The sequence below is a fragment of the Daucus carota genome, chromosome 5 (assembly GCF_001625215.2).
Source record: "Daucus carota subsp. sativus chromosome 5, DH1 v3.0, whole genome shotgun sequence".
Classification (NCBI taxonomy): Eukaryota; Viridiplantae; Streptophyta; class Magnoliopsida; order Apiales; family Apiaceae; genus Daucus; species Daucus carota.
Genome location: NC_030385.2, coordinates 39,436,493 through 39,455,501, shown reverse-complemented (window position 1 = coordinate 39,455,501; position 19,009 = coordinate 39,436,493). Strand labels below are relative to the sequence as shown.

At 32.9% G+C, this 19,009-nt stretch overlaps 3 protein-coding genes and 1 non-coding gene across 4 annotated transcripts; 1 reads left to right on the top strand and 3 right to left on the bottom strand.

Moving 5' to 3' along the window:
* Positions 1–3,343: 3,343 nt before the first annotated feature.
* On the bottom strand, positions 3,344–4,253 carry LOC108222490 (uncharacterized). The gene is made up of 2 exons (XM_017396408.2): positions 4,041–4,253; positions 3,344–3,860 (listed from the first exon to the last, which is right to left on the bottom strand). The coding sequence occupies exons 1-2, from the start codon at positions 4,169–4,171 to the stop codon at positions 3,551–3,553; spliced, it is 441 nt and encodes a 146-aa protein (XP_017251897.1). The 5' UTR covers positions 4,172–4,253; the 3' UTR covers positions 3,344–3,550.
* A 983-nt stretch (positions 4,254–5,236) lies between these two features.
* LOC108220785 (histone H4) lies at positions 5,237–5,732 on the bottom strand. The gene has a single exon (XM_017394648.2). The coding sequence runs from the start codon at positions 5,688–5,690 to the stop codon at positions 5,379–5,381; it is 312 nt and encodes a 103-aa protein (XP_017250137.1). The 5' UTR covers positions 5,691–5,732; the 3' UTR covers positions 5,237–5,378.
* Positions 5,733–10,341: 4,609 nt separating this feature from the next.
* On the top strand, positions 10,342–18,123 carry LOC108220639 (uncharacterized). The gene is made up of 11 exons (XM_017394451.2): positions 10,342–10,715; positions 10,910–10,994; positions 12,398–12,591; positions 15,821–15,903; positions 16,586–16,631; positions 16,718–16,774; positions 16,889–16,943; positions 17,033–17,133; positions 17,230–17,293; positions 17,386–17,519; positions 17,660–18,123. Exons 1-11 carry the CDS (start codon positions 10,635–10,637, stop codon positions 17,831–17,833), a joined length of 1,074 nt encoding a protein of 357 aa, XP_017249940.1. The 5' UTR covers positions 10,342–10,634; the 3' UTR covers positions 17,834–18,123.
* A 715-nt stretch (positions 18,124–18,838) lies between these two features.
* Positions 18,839–18,910, bottom strand: TRNAC-GCA (transfer RNA cysteine (anticodon GCA)). Its single transcript has one exon. It is a non-coding gene; the product is annotated as a tRNA-Cys (tRNA).
* Positions 18,911–19,009: the final 99 nt, after the last annotated feature.

The window sequence follows — 19,009 nt, the reverse complement described above, 5'->3', positions numbered from 1 at the left end:
ACATGTTTTCTATATTCCTGGGAACTGGCCGCTGTAACTTGGTTCCAAGGAATTCCAACTTCCCTCTGTAACTGTAGAATCGTGATACCAAACGAGGCCAAAGTGTATAAAAATAATGTAATTGAGATTGACTGCTGCTGCTTTACATCAAAGCGGGCGTGTATACGTGCTTCTTTTGATCCGTATTTGATGTCTGTGTCCGTTTTTATCTCCTCCTACTCCCTCCGCCCCTGACTAGTATATATTGGGGGACGGAAACGCGGCATGAATGCTTATATAAAGTGTAGTTGTGTAATTTATTTTTGAATTTTTTTTTTCTGAATTAAAGTTTGGATGTTATATTTTTATTCGGAAAAAGAAAATCCTCAAAAATAAGTTACGAAACTATATTTTATAAGGACATTGAAATGCGTGTGGAGCAGTTGAAAAGAAACGTATACAATTAAATGGGACAGAAAAAGTATTCATTTTCCTAATATTTTATTTTTCAGAATCCTGTCATTTTTTATGTTCCAAAATTTAGTAAAATGATTACAAAAATTATCTGTGTTTAAATTTTTAATACAATATACTCATTTTACATATTGATGCATTCCAATAATTTTAATCCTTTCTTCTTTGTCAGGCATACTTGTGTTCTTTTGTATTGCTTTCTTTTATTCATTTTGAAAATCAAAGAGAAAATTATATGCTTCTTTTTCAGACCCGATATTACCGTCGAACCGAAAAACATGCATGACATACCCTAACACTTAAACAAATAACACCTTAATATATGATAATAGAATTCCAACTGCAAGCCCGTATTTAATTTTACAGATACGTCAAATCATGAATAGATTTTCTGATATTACTTACCAGATTAATCAATTAATCTTCTTATTAAAAGAAAATAATCATCAAAAAATATTCTAAATATGGCATCAAATTGATCTTCCAAAGATTGCAGGTATGCAACTAGCATATCCCGTCACTCAAATCAGAGTGTTGGTTTTTGTAGAGTAGATGAAATACATAGTTTAAATAACATAAACAAAATTGTGAAGTTGTGCATCCCGATCAACGTACATAAAAAAAATTAGACTGCATTTCTCTCCTTTTCGAGATTTAAATTCATAAAAATCTTGGAACCGAAATACTTGGTACAATACTCAATATACTCGTGATAAAAATTAAAGATTATGCAAATGATAAATTAAATTGAATGATTGGTCGGAACTGGGTCACCGTAGCTGCCTTAATTAAATTTGAGTTTTCGCGGAGGAGGAGGAGCAGGGCATCCATGAACACAGATTCCACTGCCACAGAAACAGATACCGCAGTGTCCACATATCACAAAGCAATCTTCATTTTTTTCGCATCTGGGTAACGGTAGCTTCGCTTCTGTGACTCCTGTACCTGAAAATCAAATTCATAACATAAAAAAATACGCGTAACTGTTTTGAACCAAAGAGGCAAAGAAGACCAACCACAGGCAAACATCAAGAGGATGAGACAGATAGTCATTTTTGTTGAAGATGATGACTCCATTATATCTACTTAATAATGTTTAGTGTATGGGATGAAACTATTTTAACTGATTTCGATTCGGCTCCGACTCAGTTTGTATTTGTGGAAAAGACTGAAGTCATTTTAGCTTATTATATAGCACAATGCAGCATACAATCAAGAATTTGAGATTCTCGGCATGCTTTATTTTTGTAAAAATATTCTCCGTATCAATACGTATTACTTATTCATGGAATTTATGCATTTAATTTGCGATAATATATTATCCTTTTTCAGAGAGATATGTATGCAATCGTGATTTTAAAAGATTTGAAATCGGGTGTATCCAATTTAGATTTTAGAAAATGTCTCAAAATCTTAAGATATCTAATTGAGATATTAAATTAGGTTATAAATCTGGTATTACAAATTATGTTTAAAATTTTAATGATTATAATTAGAATTATTTAAATTTCACTGGTTTTCAAATATTAGGACGATTTTTCGGGACTTCATAAAATGATGAATTTTGTGAGATTGTTTAGTGTATTTCATACTTTTTTGAAATCCGGTCATAGTTCTTTAGATTTTGAACTTAAATCCTAAAAACCGAACATCAACTCATCAACTCGCCAAAATTTTAATTTGTAAAATCTGCGTAAAATCAAAGTCGGATATAATTCGATAAAATCTCTATAATCCATTAAAATCCCACCACCTAATACTCCAGTTACTTGCTGAGATCAAACTCATTAATTATCTAATCTTCTATTAAAATTAAATCAATGCAATGGTAACAGTATCTTAATAAAACTCATTAATTATCTAATCTTATTAAAATTAAATCAATGCAATGGTAACAGTATCTTAATACTCCTATTACTTGCTGGGATCAAACTCATTAATTATCTGATCTTCTATTGAAATTAAAATCAATGCAATGGTGTAACAGTATCTTAAGTCGCAGGCTCGCAGCAGCTTAAAATGAAGGTAAGCGTATCTTATGCTTAAAATGAAGGTAAGCATGATGTATGTTGATATCATCACAAACGAAATACTCTAAGTTGTTTTTTCACAATATTATATTACTTTGTTTGAATCGAAATTATTACACCAAAATTTATAAAAACTAGTTCTAAACTATAATATTTGATATAATAATAGTTTTAAAATATTGTCCGAGGCACATTTTAAAACTATAACATCAAACTAATAACATATTTAGAGCTGTGTATTGGATTGGGATTTTAAAGCATTTTTTTGCATTCATGAAATCCGAGGGTATTCTATTCGGATTGTTTGAAATCCATTAAAATCTTGAGGTATTCAATTGGGATTTCAAATTATGCTACAAAATCTGGTGGTATTCAATTGGGATTTTAAATTATGCTTTAAAATCCGATGATATTGAATTGAGATTGTTTAAAGTCCATTAAAATCTTATGGTATTCAAATACTGATGGATTTTTTTTCATTTCATAAAATGATGGATTTTGTGGCATTCTTCAGTGTATTTTAAGTTTTTTGAAATCCCATCAAAATCAATGGGATTTTAAAGCATTGTACCTAAATCCCATCAACTCTGCGACATTTTATCAAGAATCCGCACAAAATCAAAATCTCATACAATCCGTTAAAATCCATAAACTAAAAACAATCCATTAAAATCCCAATCGAATACACCTCCGTTAGTAATATTTGATGAATAAAATATCTGACAGCATTCATGTCTCCTGAAACGGATTTGTAAGGGCAAGGAAAAAAAGAAAAAAAGGACGGAGAATTACTAGCAGATATCTCTGCCATCACCACACTAAAGTTTCGATTTTGCCAACTCTATTGAGGAAACTTGAAATCACGCAAAATGTCCCGGATTAATTATCCTCATTCATATCATTCTCATTACAACGGTTATCAAAATGTCAAGTTCATCCTTATTTTAAACCGAGCAACTTATGCAAAACGGGACGAAATTATCTATTCCAATCGGAATCATCAGCTAGCAGAGACAACATATTACAAGAAATGCCATAAAACACACATGAACATATGTGACATAATTTCAAGAGGAATGAGGTTTTTGAGGCAGAGAAACAAAGCTCCCCAGCCTCACCACAATCCCATCAATATCTCTCACATAACCAACTTTTTGCCCCCACTCTTTCTCCTCCGGCTCCCTCACTCCCACAGCTCCATGCTTCACTGCGTTATAATATGCCGCATCCACATCCTCGTACGCAAAGCACACCTCCACCGGATCTCTCTCCCTCCGGAACTGCCACGTGTGCACCTCCCCCGTCACCTCATCCGTCTCGTGCTGGTGAATTGGCGTAAACGCTATCGTCGTTTGCCCCGTCTCCAGCTCTGCCCATCTGGATTTAATAAACATACGAGATTCGTCAATTAATCTGTTTCGTATTTAAAGAGAGAAAAATATGTATATAATTGTGTACATAATTACAGGTTTTTATTGGATTGTGATTTTTGTATTTATATCAGTTGTCATAATAGTACAAATTTTCTTTACACAATTTTGTACACGTAAACACTACCTGTGAGATTCATCCAAGCGGCGGACAGGGTAGCCGAAAGCCTTGGAATAAAATGAGACGGACTTGGCTACATCTTTCACGTAAACAACCACGTATGCTAATGCTGCTGGGCTTGAAACTGAACTCGCCATCACTCTGCCTCTCTGTCTTCTGTGTATTAGTGTGTGTGTGTGTGTTTTGAGGTGTTTGATTAAGTGCGGAGTGTTTGGTTTGATACTTGGAGGTAATATAATAGTATGTGCCTGGCAGTGGACTGTGTACGTGGTCTGACAGAATAAGATACGTGGCGGCTATGCATGCTAGATTCATGCCGTGTGTCCTGCTTTCTGCATCCAAATGATATTTAAGAAAAATCATTCGAAAATGAATTTTTTATGGTGTACCCATGGGCCACACAATAGTCATTAACTCTCATGAAAATACTAGCTTTTGATTGGTGGATGAGTAATAAATGTTAATGAGCCCCCTGCATTCACACCAATTCCACCAATCAAAACAAGCCTTTTTCATGAAAATACGTGCTTATTGTGTATTTTTGGGCACATATTAGAAAGACCGTTCAAAAATTTGCAATTACCGAACCAAAAACCAGTGGCAATAATGGCATCCAAAAAAAGGTTGAGCTCAGTACAGACCTTTCAGGCTTTCACTCTGCTTTTGTTCCCAAACCCAGCGTCTATCCTGACATGTGACTCTTTTGGGCCTCGACTTGGGATTCTCCAATATGTCCAAGATGATGTGCGATTTGTATTTAACTAGAAATTTACTGTTAGAGAAAGCAGGCCCTCTCAAAATCAGTTTATAGAAAATGAACTAAAACTTGATAACGAGTTCATGTTCTGTATACGGGGAACGATTGTTAACAATCATTTTTAACAAGGTGTCTTTGTCACCCAAAAGCCCAAATATTGAAGCTAGCCTAACATGGCTTCTTGCAGGTAATCCACCCACTAAAAACTGGCCCAGTTTCCATAATACTACAAACCTGCAACTCACTTCTCAACTTGAAATCGTAGAATTTTATCAGCTAATTAGGCTATAGTCTCTCGAAATTAAGTCTTTTGTGACATTAAATATATTTTTTGCTGAATTAAAAAAAATTGAAACTCGAACAAAATCTTGAACACCAACTTCCTAGTAGAGCTCCTTGCGTTTCTTGCTACATTTCTCTTTTGATTCTCGAAAACAAATTAACATATTACCGAATTGAAATCTCCATTAAAATTCATAATTTACACCAGAATATGAGCTTCACAACACCACTACATATATAATAGCAACCCAATTAAACCAGCAACTACATCTGAAGCTATTACATATGATACTATTCAGATCTATTTAACCACCGAAACCATAAAGAGTCCTGCCCTGCCTCTTGAGAGCATACACAACATCCATAGCAGTGACCGTCTTCCTCCTAGCGTGCTCGGTGTAAGTAACCGCATCACGAATCACATTCTCCAAAAATATCTTCAAAACTCCTCTTGTCTCCTCATAAATCAGTCCACTTATACGCTTCACGCCGCCTCTTCGAGCCAATCTTCGGATAGCAGGCTTGGTGATTCCCTGGATGTTGTCACGGAGGACTTTTCGATGCCTCTTGGCTCCGCCCTTTCCCAATCCCTTGCCTCCCTTTCCTCTTCCTGACATTTTTAACTGCAATTGAGATTGAATTTGTTGTGAATTTGGGATTGTTTTCAAGGCCTTTTTATAGGGGGGTTTGGGAGGGTTTGAGTTTTCGTTTTGGCGCGGTTGTAATCTGGATCGTTCATGTGTTTGTTTGTTTGACGGTTGGAGATGGCGATCCGCGTGAAAGGTTTATTAGAGATCTGAGCCGTTGGTTTGATATAGAGTTACGGTGGATGGTTGTCTTGGAATTGGGGCTCAAATGTGTTTCTTTAAACTGTAAGCTTGGAAACATGTTAAATACTCCCTCTGTCCCTCATTTCTTTACGGTTACTATTTTGGGACGTCCCTCTCATTTCTTTACGTTATTATAAATAGTACTCTTGTATACAAATGGCTGGGACACGGAGACCAAGAAAAAATGTAAAAAATGAGTAAAGTTAGATGAAAAGTGAGTATAGTAGTGGGACCCATTTATATTTAATAATAGATTTGAGATAGTGGAGGAAATTAGTGGGTGTAATAGTGTTTATATTATTATAGAACGGAGATAGTGGAGGAAAGTAGTGGGTGTAATAGTGTTTATATTATTATAGAATGGAGATAGTGGAAGAAAATAGTTGGTGTAATGTTATTTTATATTATAAAAGTTACTACTTTTGGTATGTATACAATTGGTGGGACGTCCCAAAAAGAAAACTGTATACAATTCATTGGGACGGAGGGAGTAAGTATTTCCCATCATTACACCCACTATCTTCCTCCACTATCTCATAAATAAAAACTACTATTACACCCACTACTTTCCTCCACCATCTCAAATCTATTATTAAATATTGATAGGTCCCACCACTTTACCCACTTTTCATCTAACTTTACTCATTTTTCATACATTATCTTGGTCTCCGTGTCCCCCTCCAATGTAAACAACTGAGGGGGACGGAGGGAGTATCAAATTTGTCATTAAAATAAAAGCGGGATGTAAACACTAAAATCTGATAATTGAATTGTCTAAATTTTCAAGTATACGGTCCCAAAAAATTTGAGTTTTGAAATTTTATAACTCCGCTCTATTTCCCGTTAAAAATTATTGTTGATATTATCTATTTACATATGTAAGTAATTTTAATTGTAACACCTCAGTTCAAAATTGAGAAGAATTAGACATTTTGTTCAATTTATAAACATGAGTACTTTAAATTAATAATTTTCGGAAAATCTTCCTCTTGTCACTTGTCACTGCTCTTTTACATGCTCCCTCCGTCCCACAATGTTTTTTTACGTTATTTTTTGACACGAATTTTAAGACCTCTATAAAATATACTTACATTAGATATAATTTTAAAAAAAATCCTCAAAAAAAGTTTGAAGTTTAAAGTTTTATTTAAAAAAAAAATATGTTGTCGCAATGTCTATTCTTAATTTTAAGAAACAAATCGTTTATTTCTAATAAAATATGGACTCTTTTTTTTAAAATTTATTTTGCGGGTATATCTAGGTAAATTTGGAAAAAAATTACAGATTTAAATATTTTTATAAAAAATAATTTATTGTTAAAAAATAAAAATAAGACAAATAATATCATTATAATACAAATATATAACATTAACTTTGATCTTTTTACACGTATTTTTAAAAGTATTGGTTGTATGTTTTATATTTATTATCTTTTAATTTTTACTTTTATAAAAAAGTATTACTCCTAGTATTATTTTTATTCGAAAGAATTTAAAAATAATATTATATATAATCAAAAGTTCATAAACATATGTGAAAAAAATATAAAAAATAAAATATCTAAATTGAGAACATATGTTTATATCATGATGAAAAATTATCTGATTTTATTTTATAAACACAAAGAATCGAAAGGGAAAAGAAAACACATACAGGGTACATGAAATTTGATAGTCAAAATCAAAAGATAAGCTATTGACTCTCAAATCCAATAAACTATATTATAATAGAGGATTAAAAAATAAATTGCAAGCTCTAGTAATGTAGATTTAGAAAAACAAACTAAATCTAATTAAAGGGAGAAAAATCTTCCTTCATGAGGAGAATTACTAAAGATAACAAATCAAATAGAATAAATAAAATAATTTGGAGTTTTTCATCGGATAGATCAATAAAAACTTCGTCAGTTATGGAATTTAAGAAGGGACCGATACTGAGAAAAAAAAAAAAGGTTCAAGAATTTTCCCAGCGTCAACTGATACCCTAGATTGATGTCTAAGGGGTCATTTGGCAAATCTGAACTAAAAATATCTGATTGATTATGTTATCTGAATGATCTGGATCGATAAGTTATCTGAATTCAGAATCAATAATATCATTTGATAAATAATTTTTGAAATATCTGAATGCGATTAATTTATAATTCTACTTTGCTAAATAAATAAATATGTCAAACATAAAATATTTCTGTAATATAAAAATATCATATTATCATATTTAAAGATAATGTTGAATTCAATTAGTTTTCAACTAATTAATATTAAACTAAATTAAAATATAATTTTTTGTTATTACTAGCATATTTTAAATTAACATGTGATATTATACTAATATTATACAAACTTTCAAATTTTATACCAATGTCCACGTTTTATAAAATTTTGATGCTTATGTCAGTGGGTTAGTTTTTAATATAACAGTAGTCTTTTGTATGCATGTCAATATTAAATTATTCACTCGATTTGCTATACATGCAAGATTGTGCGGTGAAAATTTACTGCTGAATCGCTAGGTTGTCATTGTTAAACTGAATCATTGAGCGGTATCTGATTCATACTGCCTATCTTGGAATTATTTCCAAACAAGCTGATTGTCTGGTGCGCTCAGAAGTGTGTTCATTCAGCACTATTAAGCCACAAACAAATGACCCCTAAGTAGTCGAATGCATGACTAAATCCTTGAAATAAACTAAGGTTTCCGTATAAATTTGGTAAAAAGCCACACTGCAACGTCATTTATCTTTAAAAGTACTTGAAACCTCTTGTTAAAAAGATTCCATCTCAAGATCCTCTTGCATACCAAAATCAATGCTGAAGATAGGCGTCTAATCCAAGACACTCATCATCATGCAATTAGACGTGATGCTTTTTCTATGTGAACCCAAAAGTATAATAACATCACAGAGTTATTAAACTTACTCCCTCCGTCCCTCTGATTTCTATACACTTTTCTTTTCGGGATGTCCCATTTAATTCTATACATTTCAAAACTTTCCCAAAATAGTAAATTTTTATAATATAAAAATTCCACCAACCCACTACTTCCATCTACTTTTCCAAATTTATCAATTAAATATGAATAGGTCCCACCACTTTACCTACTTTTTTTTCTCTTTCTCATTATTTTACACTATTTTATACACTTTTCTTAGTCTCCGTTTCCACTCCAAACGTATACATCCCATAGGGACGGAGGGAGTAGTAACTTATTTTCATCAATATACTGCTATTTTGAAGTTAGGGTCTTGAACATCCTCGATGTCAGTGATCCCAATGAGGCAATGACACCATTTAACACATTCAACATATTATCGAAAGACCGACACCATTTAACACATTCAACATATTATCGAAAGACCGAGATTTCCATAACCACAAAGAATTCCGTCACTGATGCATTTAATGTTAAACTCGTACCATGTTCAATAGGATCAAGACCTACCTCTATCCCCCGCGAATCTAAATAAAGCTTAGAATAAGGCGAATATCCTACCGTATAATCTCGATAAACAACCCTAAGAACCTTATAACCAAATAGACTAATAGATGCTGCTAGCTTGTTTTATGTGACTATGACATATAATATGTGCTAAAACTAATAAGAATTATGACGGATGAATGATTTTAATATCTATTTTATAGAAAATTGTGAACGAATAAATTAATGGGAGTTGGGGTATCTGTGAATCACTCCCGCATAAATAATGTTCAAAGACGTATATTTCTTTTTTTGTCTCCACAAAAGCTAATGTCTAAGCAACATGCAAAAAACTAATTTATCAAAACACATCAAAATGTTACTCAAATATGTTGACTTTAATAGGTGCTGAAACATCATGTGCATAAGAAGATAATTTACATCTTTCTTTAACGCTGTCAATTTCGATTAATTCTTTATATACATATCATCGGATCAAGATGTTATAGAAGATATGTTGTCACACTGTTTTAGTTGAATTTGATGTTCCTTTATTTATTAATATTATCTATAAATAAGAGTAGATTTATGTGCCATGATTTAAATTTATGCGAATAATATCTTTCTTGTTTTACCGTAATGTTTTTCCACCGTGTTTTCTTTATAAAGTAATATGTATGAAGTAATTTATGAGTTCATGATCAGGCTGAAAAATATCAGTTGTCATTCATATATCTTAGCACCCGTATAATTTTGTTAATACATTGACATCACACACTCATTGTTATATATGCTTACTGTTATATATATGAATCATGTTTTTTCCGAAAAAACTCCTATTATATATAAATTTGATTACTTACGTTTCATCCCGAACATATCATTCGTAATTATATACATCACCTAAAATCTATTTTATTAATTCTACTTGCCATTTAAAAAATAAATACCTCACAATAATAATAATACTATATATCTTATCTATTTTATAGAAAAATAGAAAAATACCACTCACCCAGCTAAAAACAAAAGGCAATTAATAACTGCAAATCTCCATCGAGGGGAGGGAAGTCTCTGAATAATTCCGGCCATCATCATCAATTCATCATCTATTCATCTCGTCGTCATTAATAACAAACTCCAATTATATAAACAATTTTAAAAGAAAAGGATAAACAACGACAGATACATAACCATATATCTTTGAGTTCGTTTGCACATATACACAATTGAAATCGGTGCCTTGGTGGTGAAGTTGAAGGGAATTAGGGTTAATCAAATGCTCTTTGTCTGTCATCGATCATCGTCATCAGGATGCCACCGCATACATTGACGCCTCGCAGCTCCGCTTATCTCACCGCTCTTACTCAGGAGATCGAGAAAAAACTTCAACGAGTCTCTCTCTCTCTCTCTCTCCCCAGTCCCCCCCCCCCCCTCTCTCTCCCCCTCCCTCCCTCTCTCTCTCTCTCCCTCCCTCCCTCCCTCCCTCCCTCTATATATGTAGATTGATGTTGCGAGGGATTGCTTTTTCTTTCATAATTCATGTTTGTGTATATATGTGTTGAGATAATTGAGTTTCGGATTGACAGGGAATAGCTTCCCCGACGCTGAGTCGCAATTTACTGCAAGAACTCTTTCAGGACATTGCTTTAGAAGTTGATGATCGTGCTAAAGGTTGATTTAATTCTGTCATGTCCTTTGGTTTCGATGCTTCTTTCAAACATTGTTACTCTCTGTGTTTGGATTTTATTTACCGTATGTTACTGTTTTAGTAAATAGTGCTAGCGTATTTAGGCATTTTTCAGGAATTGCTCCAAACTGTTCCCTAAAACGACTCTTTATTATCCATCTTAACTGTGTAAAAAAAAACTATATACTGTTTGCTACAAGACATTTGTTTCATTTAAGTACTTATCGTTGTTTGAGTATGACAGTACTAATCAGCAAGCTAGATGTGTTAATATATCAGGATAATTTAGAAAATGTTTTTGAAACAGTAACTGGTTTTTATAACTTTTGTCGTGATGTTTTCGCGAATCAGAGAATTAAATTTATTAGTGAACAAAACGACACAATGTTGTGATTCTCAGTCTGTCCTTGGATGGAACATTTATTTTTATATTTTTTATATGTTTTGTCGGGATTGTGTAAAAGAAGCATGTTGTAACGTCTTCTGACCTATAGTTTTGGCTGCTTTATTGGTGATTAAATGTTTTGAGTAGTGAAATGTGCTTGTACTGACCTGGAGAAGTCACATATACAGATATCAATTGTGTGCATTATGCATCATTAATATTCCATAATAAATGTCATCTGGTGCCTCGGCTCTCTGATTCTACTAAATTCCTATAGTGCGCGACTCTTCCTTTTTGCAATTTCTTCATTTTTTTTCTAAACTGGTATGCCAGTTGGTCGGGGTTAGCTGTATCTATATGTCCTTTCCTGATTTGGTTGTTTTACTTCAAACTCCTTATGAAAATACAGTGTTATAGAATCTATAGCTTAGAATAGTTTTATTCAATATCGTAATAACAAAACTATGCTAATACTCCATCTTTGTAGAGGCAGTTATCCAGTTTTAGATCATTATTGAGTATCGAGTTCACTAATTATGTCTATCACACTCTCTGTCATTATTAACTGATTCATGTCAGTCTTCGTAATAGTATTTCTGCCATAAATTTAGTGAAATAAGTCTCATTTTGGGACTTTGAACAACATATAAACTAAGAGGATCAATGTAATCTCTCTGGCATCTAGTTCTGATAATCGATTGATCGGGAGTGAAAATGTTTTGTACATTAATGTGCATCAGAGGATTACTATCTTATGTTTTCGAGTAAGTTACTTTTATAAGTCATCTCCAGATGTCAGAAAACAGAAGTGCACTTTTGTTCATAATGACTGATTTAGATGTCTCTAAAGAACACGAAACATGTCCATGCTATTGCATATTTTTAGTACTTTCATTTGTCTTCGAGTCTGATTTTTCCATTATCAAAAAGTTATGAAGTAAGGTGTCTTATAATTTTAGGATTACCTTTCTCACTCATAATTATGTATTGGAATTTAAACAGATATAATTCTTAGCAATGAAGAGCTAGCTTCTATTGAAGAAGAGAGGACGGAGGGTCCATTATGCTTTTATGAAGTGCTTGCGGATCATTTTGTCTGGGTACCTAAGAATGGAGAACCTATTCTTGATCTGATTGTGAAACTCTGGAGCCAAGCATTTGCGTCTCATATATTCTCCCTTCTCTTTCACAAATGGGTATGTCGAGTCATTTATATTTTTCTTTTGATGTTTAAAAGTTTTTTTTGGTGTGTCATTGTTAGTATTTAGTAGTGTCAAGTGTGTATTGAGCATAAAGAATTTAAATTTGAATGATCAAGATTAGTACGTGAATATAGAGAACATGAAATCATTGTTATACGACATGTCAGGTTCTGTTTTTAGTATTAGTATAATGAAGAATTATCCAGACTTGACATTCTGATGAGCATTAAAAAAAGGGAAACCATAATAGTGCTTAAACTACTCTAGATGCAATGAATGCATAGTGTAGTGAAAAAGTATTATATTAAACCACTTTATTAGTAGTGTTGAAGGTAAAGTTGTCAACGGGAAATGAATAGCTTTTATTTTATCACATTAGTACTTAATGGGCTTATTAAGAACTTTGCATTTAGGACACTTTACTGGGCTATACCTGTGATATGTATCTGTCTTTGCCTAGTTGTGAACCCTTTTTAAGTGTATACTTCTGCATGAACAATGTCCATACATCTCAAGGTTTTGCATTAGAAAATTCAACTTCTGTTTCATAGTAATTTGATTTTTCACGCTGTTTAGGAATATTAGTGTTTATTTTTTTTTATGTCAGTGACATATAAATCTGTAGGCTAAGAAGAGATGGTCAATAAACATATGAAGACTGCTTTATAGCAGGAAGTTAGATTTGACAACCTTGACAATGAGCTACATTATAGAATGTCTCTTTTTTTTAATGCTTGTTGCAACCTTGAGCTGCATATGAAAGTGGTTTCAAGAACTACTTTATAATAAATGAAGCTGGTGACATTTTTTTCTATAAAGTTCTATAAGGAATTTTCCGTCTCTGGACTCTGGAAGCTTAATGTCAAGTTAAAATTTTCTTGTCTGGAAGCTTAAGAACAATTTTATAGCTAAATCTTATTTATTTAGTAATTTTTAATATTCAATCACCCATCCATTATGACTTGTAAATTAATTTGACTAATTTGCAACTGAAAGAAAATGTATTAACTAATACCTTACCTATTTGTAATCTATTTATTTGTGGGTGCAACATTGCAAGAAACTAAATGAACAATTGACTTCAAAATGTTTGGGAATTGATGTTGATTATTTGAAAGAGTTTCTCTTGACTTCCTGTTTACTACTTACGCCATAGTTGTCGAGGTGATACTTATGTCAATGCCTTAGCTACCAGAAATGGGAATGTGTTCCTGATTGCTTTGCATCTAGTAGGCAGGGTGTCTCTTTAATTATCTCCGATACTAGAGTGTCTGGGACAGAATATTCATCTATGTTCACGTGTATACATCTTTTCTTCCCAACTCAACTCTACTTCCATTAATCTTGTTAGTAACAACTATGTTCTTTTATTTAATTCTGTACCATCTCATTAAAAATTTGACTGCGGACTCTTTACATGCTTACAAATTTATTTTTCTGAGCTCTACTTTTAAGTGAAAAACTATTTCTCATGGCTGTACTGTTTCCGGTGTTTTTTTTTGGTGAATCTTCTTTCTTATATGATTAGAAATGAAGAATTCTTAATTTTGTTTTTGTTAGTATCCAATCTTTACAGTTCACATAAAATTCTTCACATATAGTATTTTTTATAGTACTTGTTAATTATTTACTTTCTATAATGACGACATAAATATATTTTGTTAATTAGCATAGATAGTTTAATATAATGATATGTTTGTGTGCTTGACAAAAGAGAAGAAGATATATTCATGTATATATTAATATTATATCCTTCAACTCTTTAAAGGGATACGTAGACCAGCTAGTATTTAGACTATATGTTATTTATTAGAGGCGGACCTATCGAGTCATGAGGGTGATATCACTGATATGTGGTGTTTTCTTTACATATTTTAGAAAAATTTTAATTACAAAAACGTAAATAATTACCCTGTCTTTCAAAGGTTAAAGTGCAACCTTGCTCTCCTTTAAGGAATTATCTACGCCTACTGATGATTTATGATAAATGGTCGAACACCTAATTTACCTAATGGATGGCCTAGGTAAGCACTTTTTGTCTTGTCGTCCAGGCAGCCTGCCTACGCCTTTACAACAAAGCTATGTACGTCAATGCCATCTTTACAAGTTGCACTGAAATTAATGATAGTCACTATAAATTCTATAATCATACCCCCTTTCAGATTGTGATATTCCCCTGATCTCTCTTTCCGGTAATTTTTTTTCCCAGTCATTGCAGTTTTTTGGTATTGGTCGCGATTGAATCAATTTGAAATTGGATTTTAAGTCCAATCTGTAATTCAGATAACATGTATTGCAGAATTTGCAGTTAAAACTCGTCACAGTGTTTTTTAAGATGTCAAGTTAGTAAAGATCTTTTTTTTTTTCCCGAATGAAGCCAGATCACAGAACTGAGCAGCTTTTGCAATTTTACATCTGCAGTTATTAAATTAATAGACTTAGATAGAAAGCTGGCGCAAACTGAACAGTGGAAGTGTTACTTATGTATAAACAGGATCTAGTGGATCCTTTTTTTTTTTTGGAGTTTAAGATGTTGTATAGGACTAATAACATACTTATTTTTGAAGAATTAGGTTTACTATTACGGTTCTTGCATGTTTATGTTGATAATATTGTACTTGTGGATAGTTGAGGTGTAACTATTCTTCCTTGTCTGTTCTTGGTGCTTTGGATACCGTTAACTATGCATGATTATATTTATATACACATTTCCTGTCTCTGTTCTCTTAATAATTTGTTGTCATTTATTGAATTCATTTTACTTGTAACCTTTACTGGCATCATTCACAACAATTCGTATGTATTGATCTTATAGAGCTGGTTGTCTCACACTTCTACCATATATAAATATCATATCTTAATTTTATCACCCATGATAGACTGATAGTATAACACTTTGTATGTTGTCATAAGAACCAACAGTATATCATGTAAAAGGTATGGGAAATAAACATATAGTGGCAAGTTCGAAAATGATTGTGAAGTTTGAGAATGTAGTGAATGACATTGCTATTTGGGATGCTGCAATCAGAAGTTAAAGCTATAGATATGTATATGGATTTCAGGATTTTGGAACTTTTGCACTAATCCATGTCATTATTGTGTGTCTTGTCTATATTACTAAACCAAAGTGGAGATATTGAATAGTTTCCTTCTTAACAGTAGGTCAGTATATTCTTCATGCTCAGAGTAAGCGGAATAACGATACTTGTTATCATTGCAGTTATTTGAAGTTCAAATTGATAATGCTGATGTCCTCCTTCGCTACTCATCAGCTCTTGTTCAAGGAGCCACAAATGTTTTCTGGTAAGGAATTGTGTACTGCATATAGTAATATTTAAAATTGGTTGGATAGCATTGAAGTTGGCCTGTCTGGAATCATGAAGTGGTGCTTTGCTTAAAAGCAGTAGTGATATCATTGTTTTTCCTTTCCATCAGCAACGTTATTTTCTTTTTAAGATACGGGGAGAGGAGAGTGAGGATTTGAACCATGTTCCCCTTTGTAATGAGTGAGAGTTGCCTTACCACTAGGCTAGACCCTCAACCTTCTGATTTATAATTACAAAGTATGAACTTGCTAGAATAGTTAAATTTTCTCTCTCGTGTGTCCACTTACTTTTTTTTTCATTGCATATATATGATCTGATCTTTGTTAATAGAGAAGGCACAATACCTACTAGGTGCTATGCTTTATCAGTAAAATATTCTATATGGTACTTAGAGATATCAGGTTAAGACACCATTAGAAAATTGTTCTGCATAAAGAGGGATGGAAAGCTCTTAAAGTCTAATAGTCCAGCAAATTAGGGTGCATTAACAATTTGTTCACGGGCTTTTATGATTTATCATTTCATGATATCTGTATTCACACATTTGTATTTATATTAATAAAAGGTGCACAGATTTGTTCTTTATTACTGCATGGGTCTACTTGGCTCAAGTCCCTGATTGTATAATAACTTCTAAATTATGTATATTTAATTTGCAGGATTGATGTCCAGACAAACACAAGACACTTCCATAGTCTCTTTCGGGTTAGATATCTTTCCGAGTAAGAAGTTTTCAGTTGAGTAATTCGAAATTTGATTATGTTTTACAAGTAATATTTGATTCATTTCAGTATCTTCTTGAAGAAGTTGCTTTGGTGCCTGAACGGCTAAAGAAAATTCCATTACAGGTCAGGCATGACGGACATCTCCACATACACCAAATGTAACTGATCTTACAGTCAATTTTTAGTAAGAACTTTTTGCAATAGTCTTAAAATTATTGTTTTCTTTCATTTATTCAGGCACAACGTGATCTATTTCTTCTGCTGTCAAGGTTCATTTTCCTGTACAACATGGGTATGCATGTCACGTTGTCACTACTTCCGATTTAGTAATCAACCTCAAAATTGCTGTCTTTTATATCTTCTAAAATATTCTTCTTGCAGTTGACAAGATTGAAAGTTTTTTAAAGAAATTTCCAGAATTCCCAAATGCTTTCTTGATTGGGGGTCCAGCAGATATCTTTGTAATTGAGCTAACTGATCAAGTAAGTTAAGAATGAATAACATCTCTAGTAGTGACCATATTAATGCTAGATGTCAGGGATACCCTTATTATTTAATTTCTAACCAATTGTTTACAGCTCTTGAAATTAAAGGTGGAACCGGTGCTGCTACACTACCTGTCCCACATCAAAGCTCTACAGGGTACAAACTGAACGTTCTATGGGAATTTGATTCTAATTTGTAAGTCACCTGTGGGGAAGAAATAGAAAACTCAATGTTTATTTTGTCTCCAGGTATGGAATTGAGAATGGCTACAAGTACTCGACTGAAGACTTGCTTGTATAGCTTCACTTCTCCAGGTGGTCCGATGTATCCAACAAGAGCTGTTCGTCATGCTGCATGGGTTGCATTGGACTTGTTATTCCCTGTGAGTCCCATCCCTCTGACCCTTGCTTTATACAAAAAGGGGAAGTCCAGTAGTAGGAGTTTGTAGTATATGAGTTTGCTCAACTTTTCATTCTATTCATATGGACATTGTTTAAGTAACAGTTTGACATGTTGGTTCAGGTTGGGCAGTATCCCCGACATGTTATCAGTCTCTTCTTCCGGTTGTTGTATCCATGGTACTGGCCGTCGTCCTGCTGGAACTTTGTAATATCGTGCGTACAGGCGGTGTTTTATTCTGTGCTAAGGTTGCTTTTCTCTAGTTGGGATAGGTTGACCAAAACGAGGCAGGCCTAAATATGTAGACAGTTGAAGCTTGAACCAACAGTAAAATGTTATCAGGCCATGATTCTGAAACTTAACTAAAAGTTTGTACTTTGATGTAAATCTGTATGATTTCTTTTATACTTTCGTCTTAAAAGTGAATAGTTGTCTTGAAAATACCTGTGGCAGACAACCTGCGGATTCCTGTCATCGACAGCAACAGTGTTCTAATCTTAAGCTTGTTGGCTGTTTGCCATAAAATGTTTCTTAAAAATATCACTCATCCAGGGTTTGTTTGGGTGTTGGAGAACTTTTTATTTTGTTTTACCATACCATGTTTATTTGGTTTCAGAAAATATGTTCTAGATTTCATTAGTTTGTTTGTTTTATGGAAATCCTTCCTTTGATAATTGATATGAATCTTAGAGATATAATTTGTTTTTTCGAAAGAAGAAAACATTTTTTTTTCTTTTTTTTAGAAAATATAATTGTAGTCAAAGGGCAGAAATCTTTTTTTTTCCCCAAAATTATGTTAAGGGTAAAAGATCTAAGAAAAATAGTTAATTTAAACATTTTTTTTCTGGGAAGCAGCCCCTAATATCTGACAAGATCTCAGTGTCAAGTACTCTCTTGTCCCTATTATTTATTTACGGTGTTTTTTATATTGCTCAACACATATTATAATATGCACATAAAACATAGTTTCATATTATTTTTAATTTTTTTTTTGTATAAAAATGCATATAGTAAATATTTATTCAGAAGGGAAAAAATCAAAACAATTTATCAAACCATCTTTTATGAGGGTATTAGAATGTATATCGAGTCTCATCTCTTAATGTAAACAATTGAGGAGGACGGAGGGAGTTGAAGACTGGAAATAATTAACTTCACAACTAAAAATTGACGAGCGCTTTTGGGACTTTTGGAAGAACGGTATAACTTTCGGTCCCCTGCAAGTCTCCAAGCATAATAAATTTTGTTAATTTTGTTTGATGCATCATGCAAGCAAAAAGGGAATGCTTGATGCAAGCAAAAAGGGCCCAACCGGGTTCGAACCGGTGACCTCTTGATCTGCAGTCAAATGCTCTACCACTGAGCTATGGACCCGATTTGTGGAAAATTACAATTCTCTCTATATAATCTAATATTATGTATTCCTTAATCCTATACACTCTTCTTATGTATTTATTTATTATTTTTCATTTC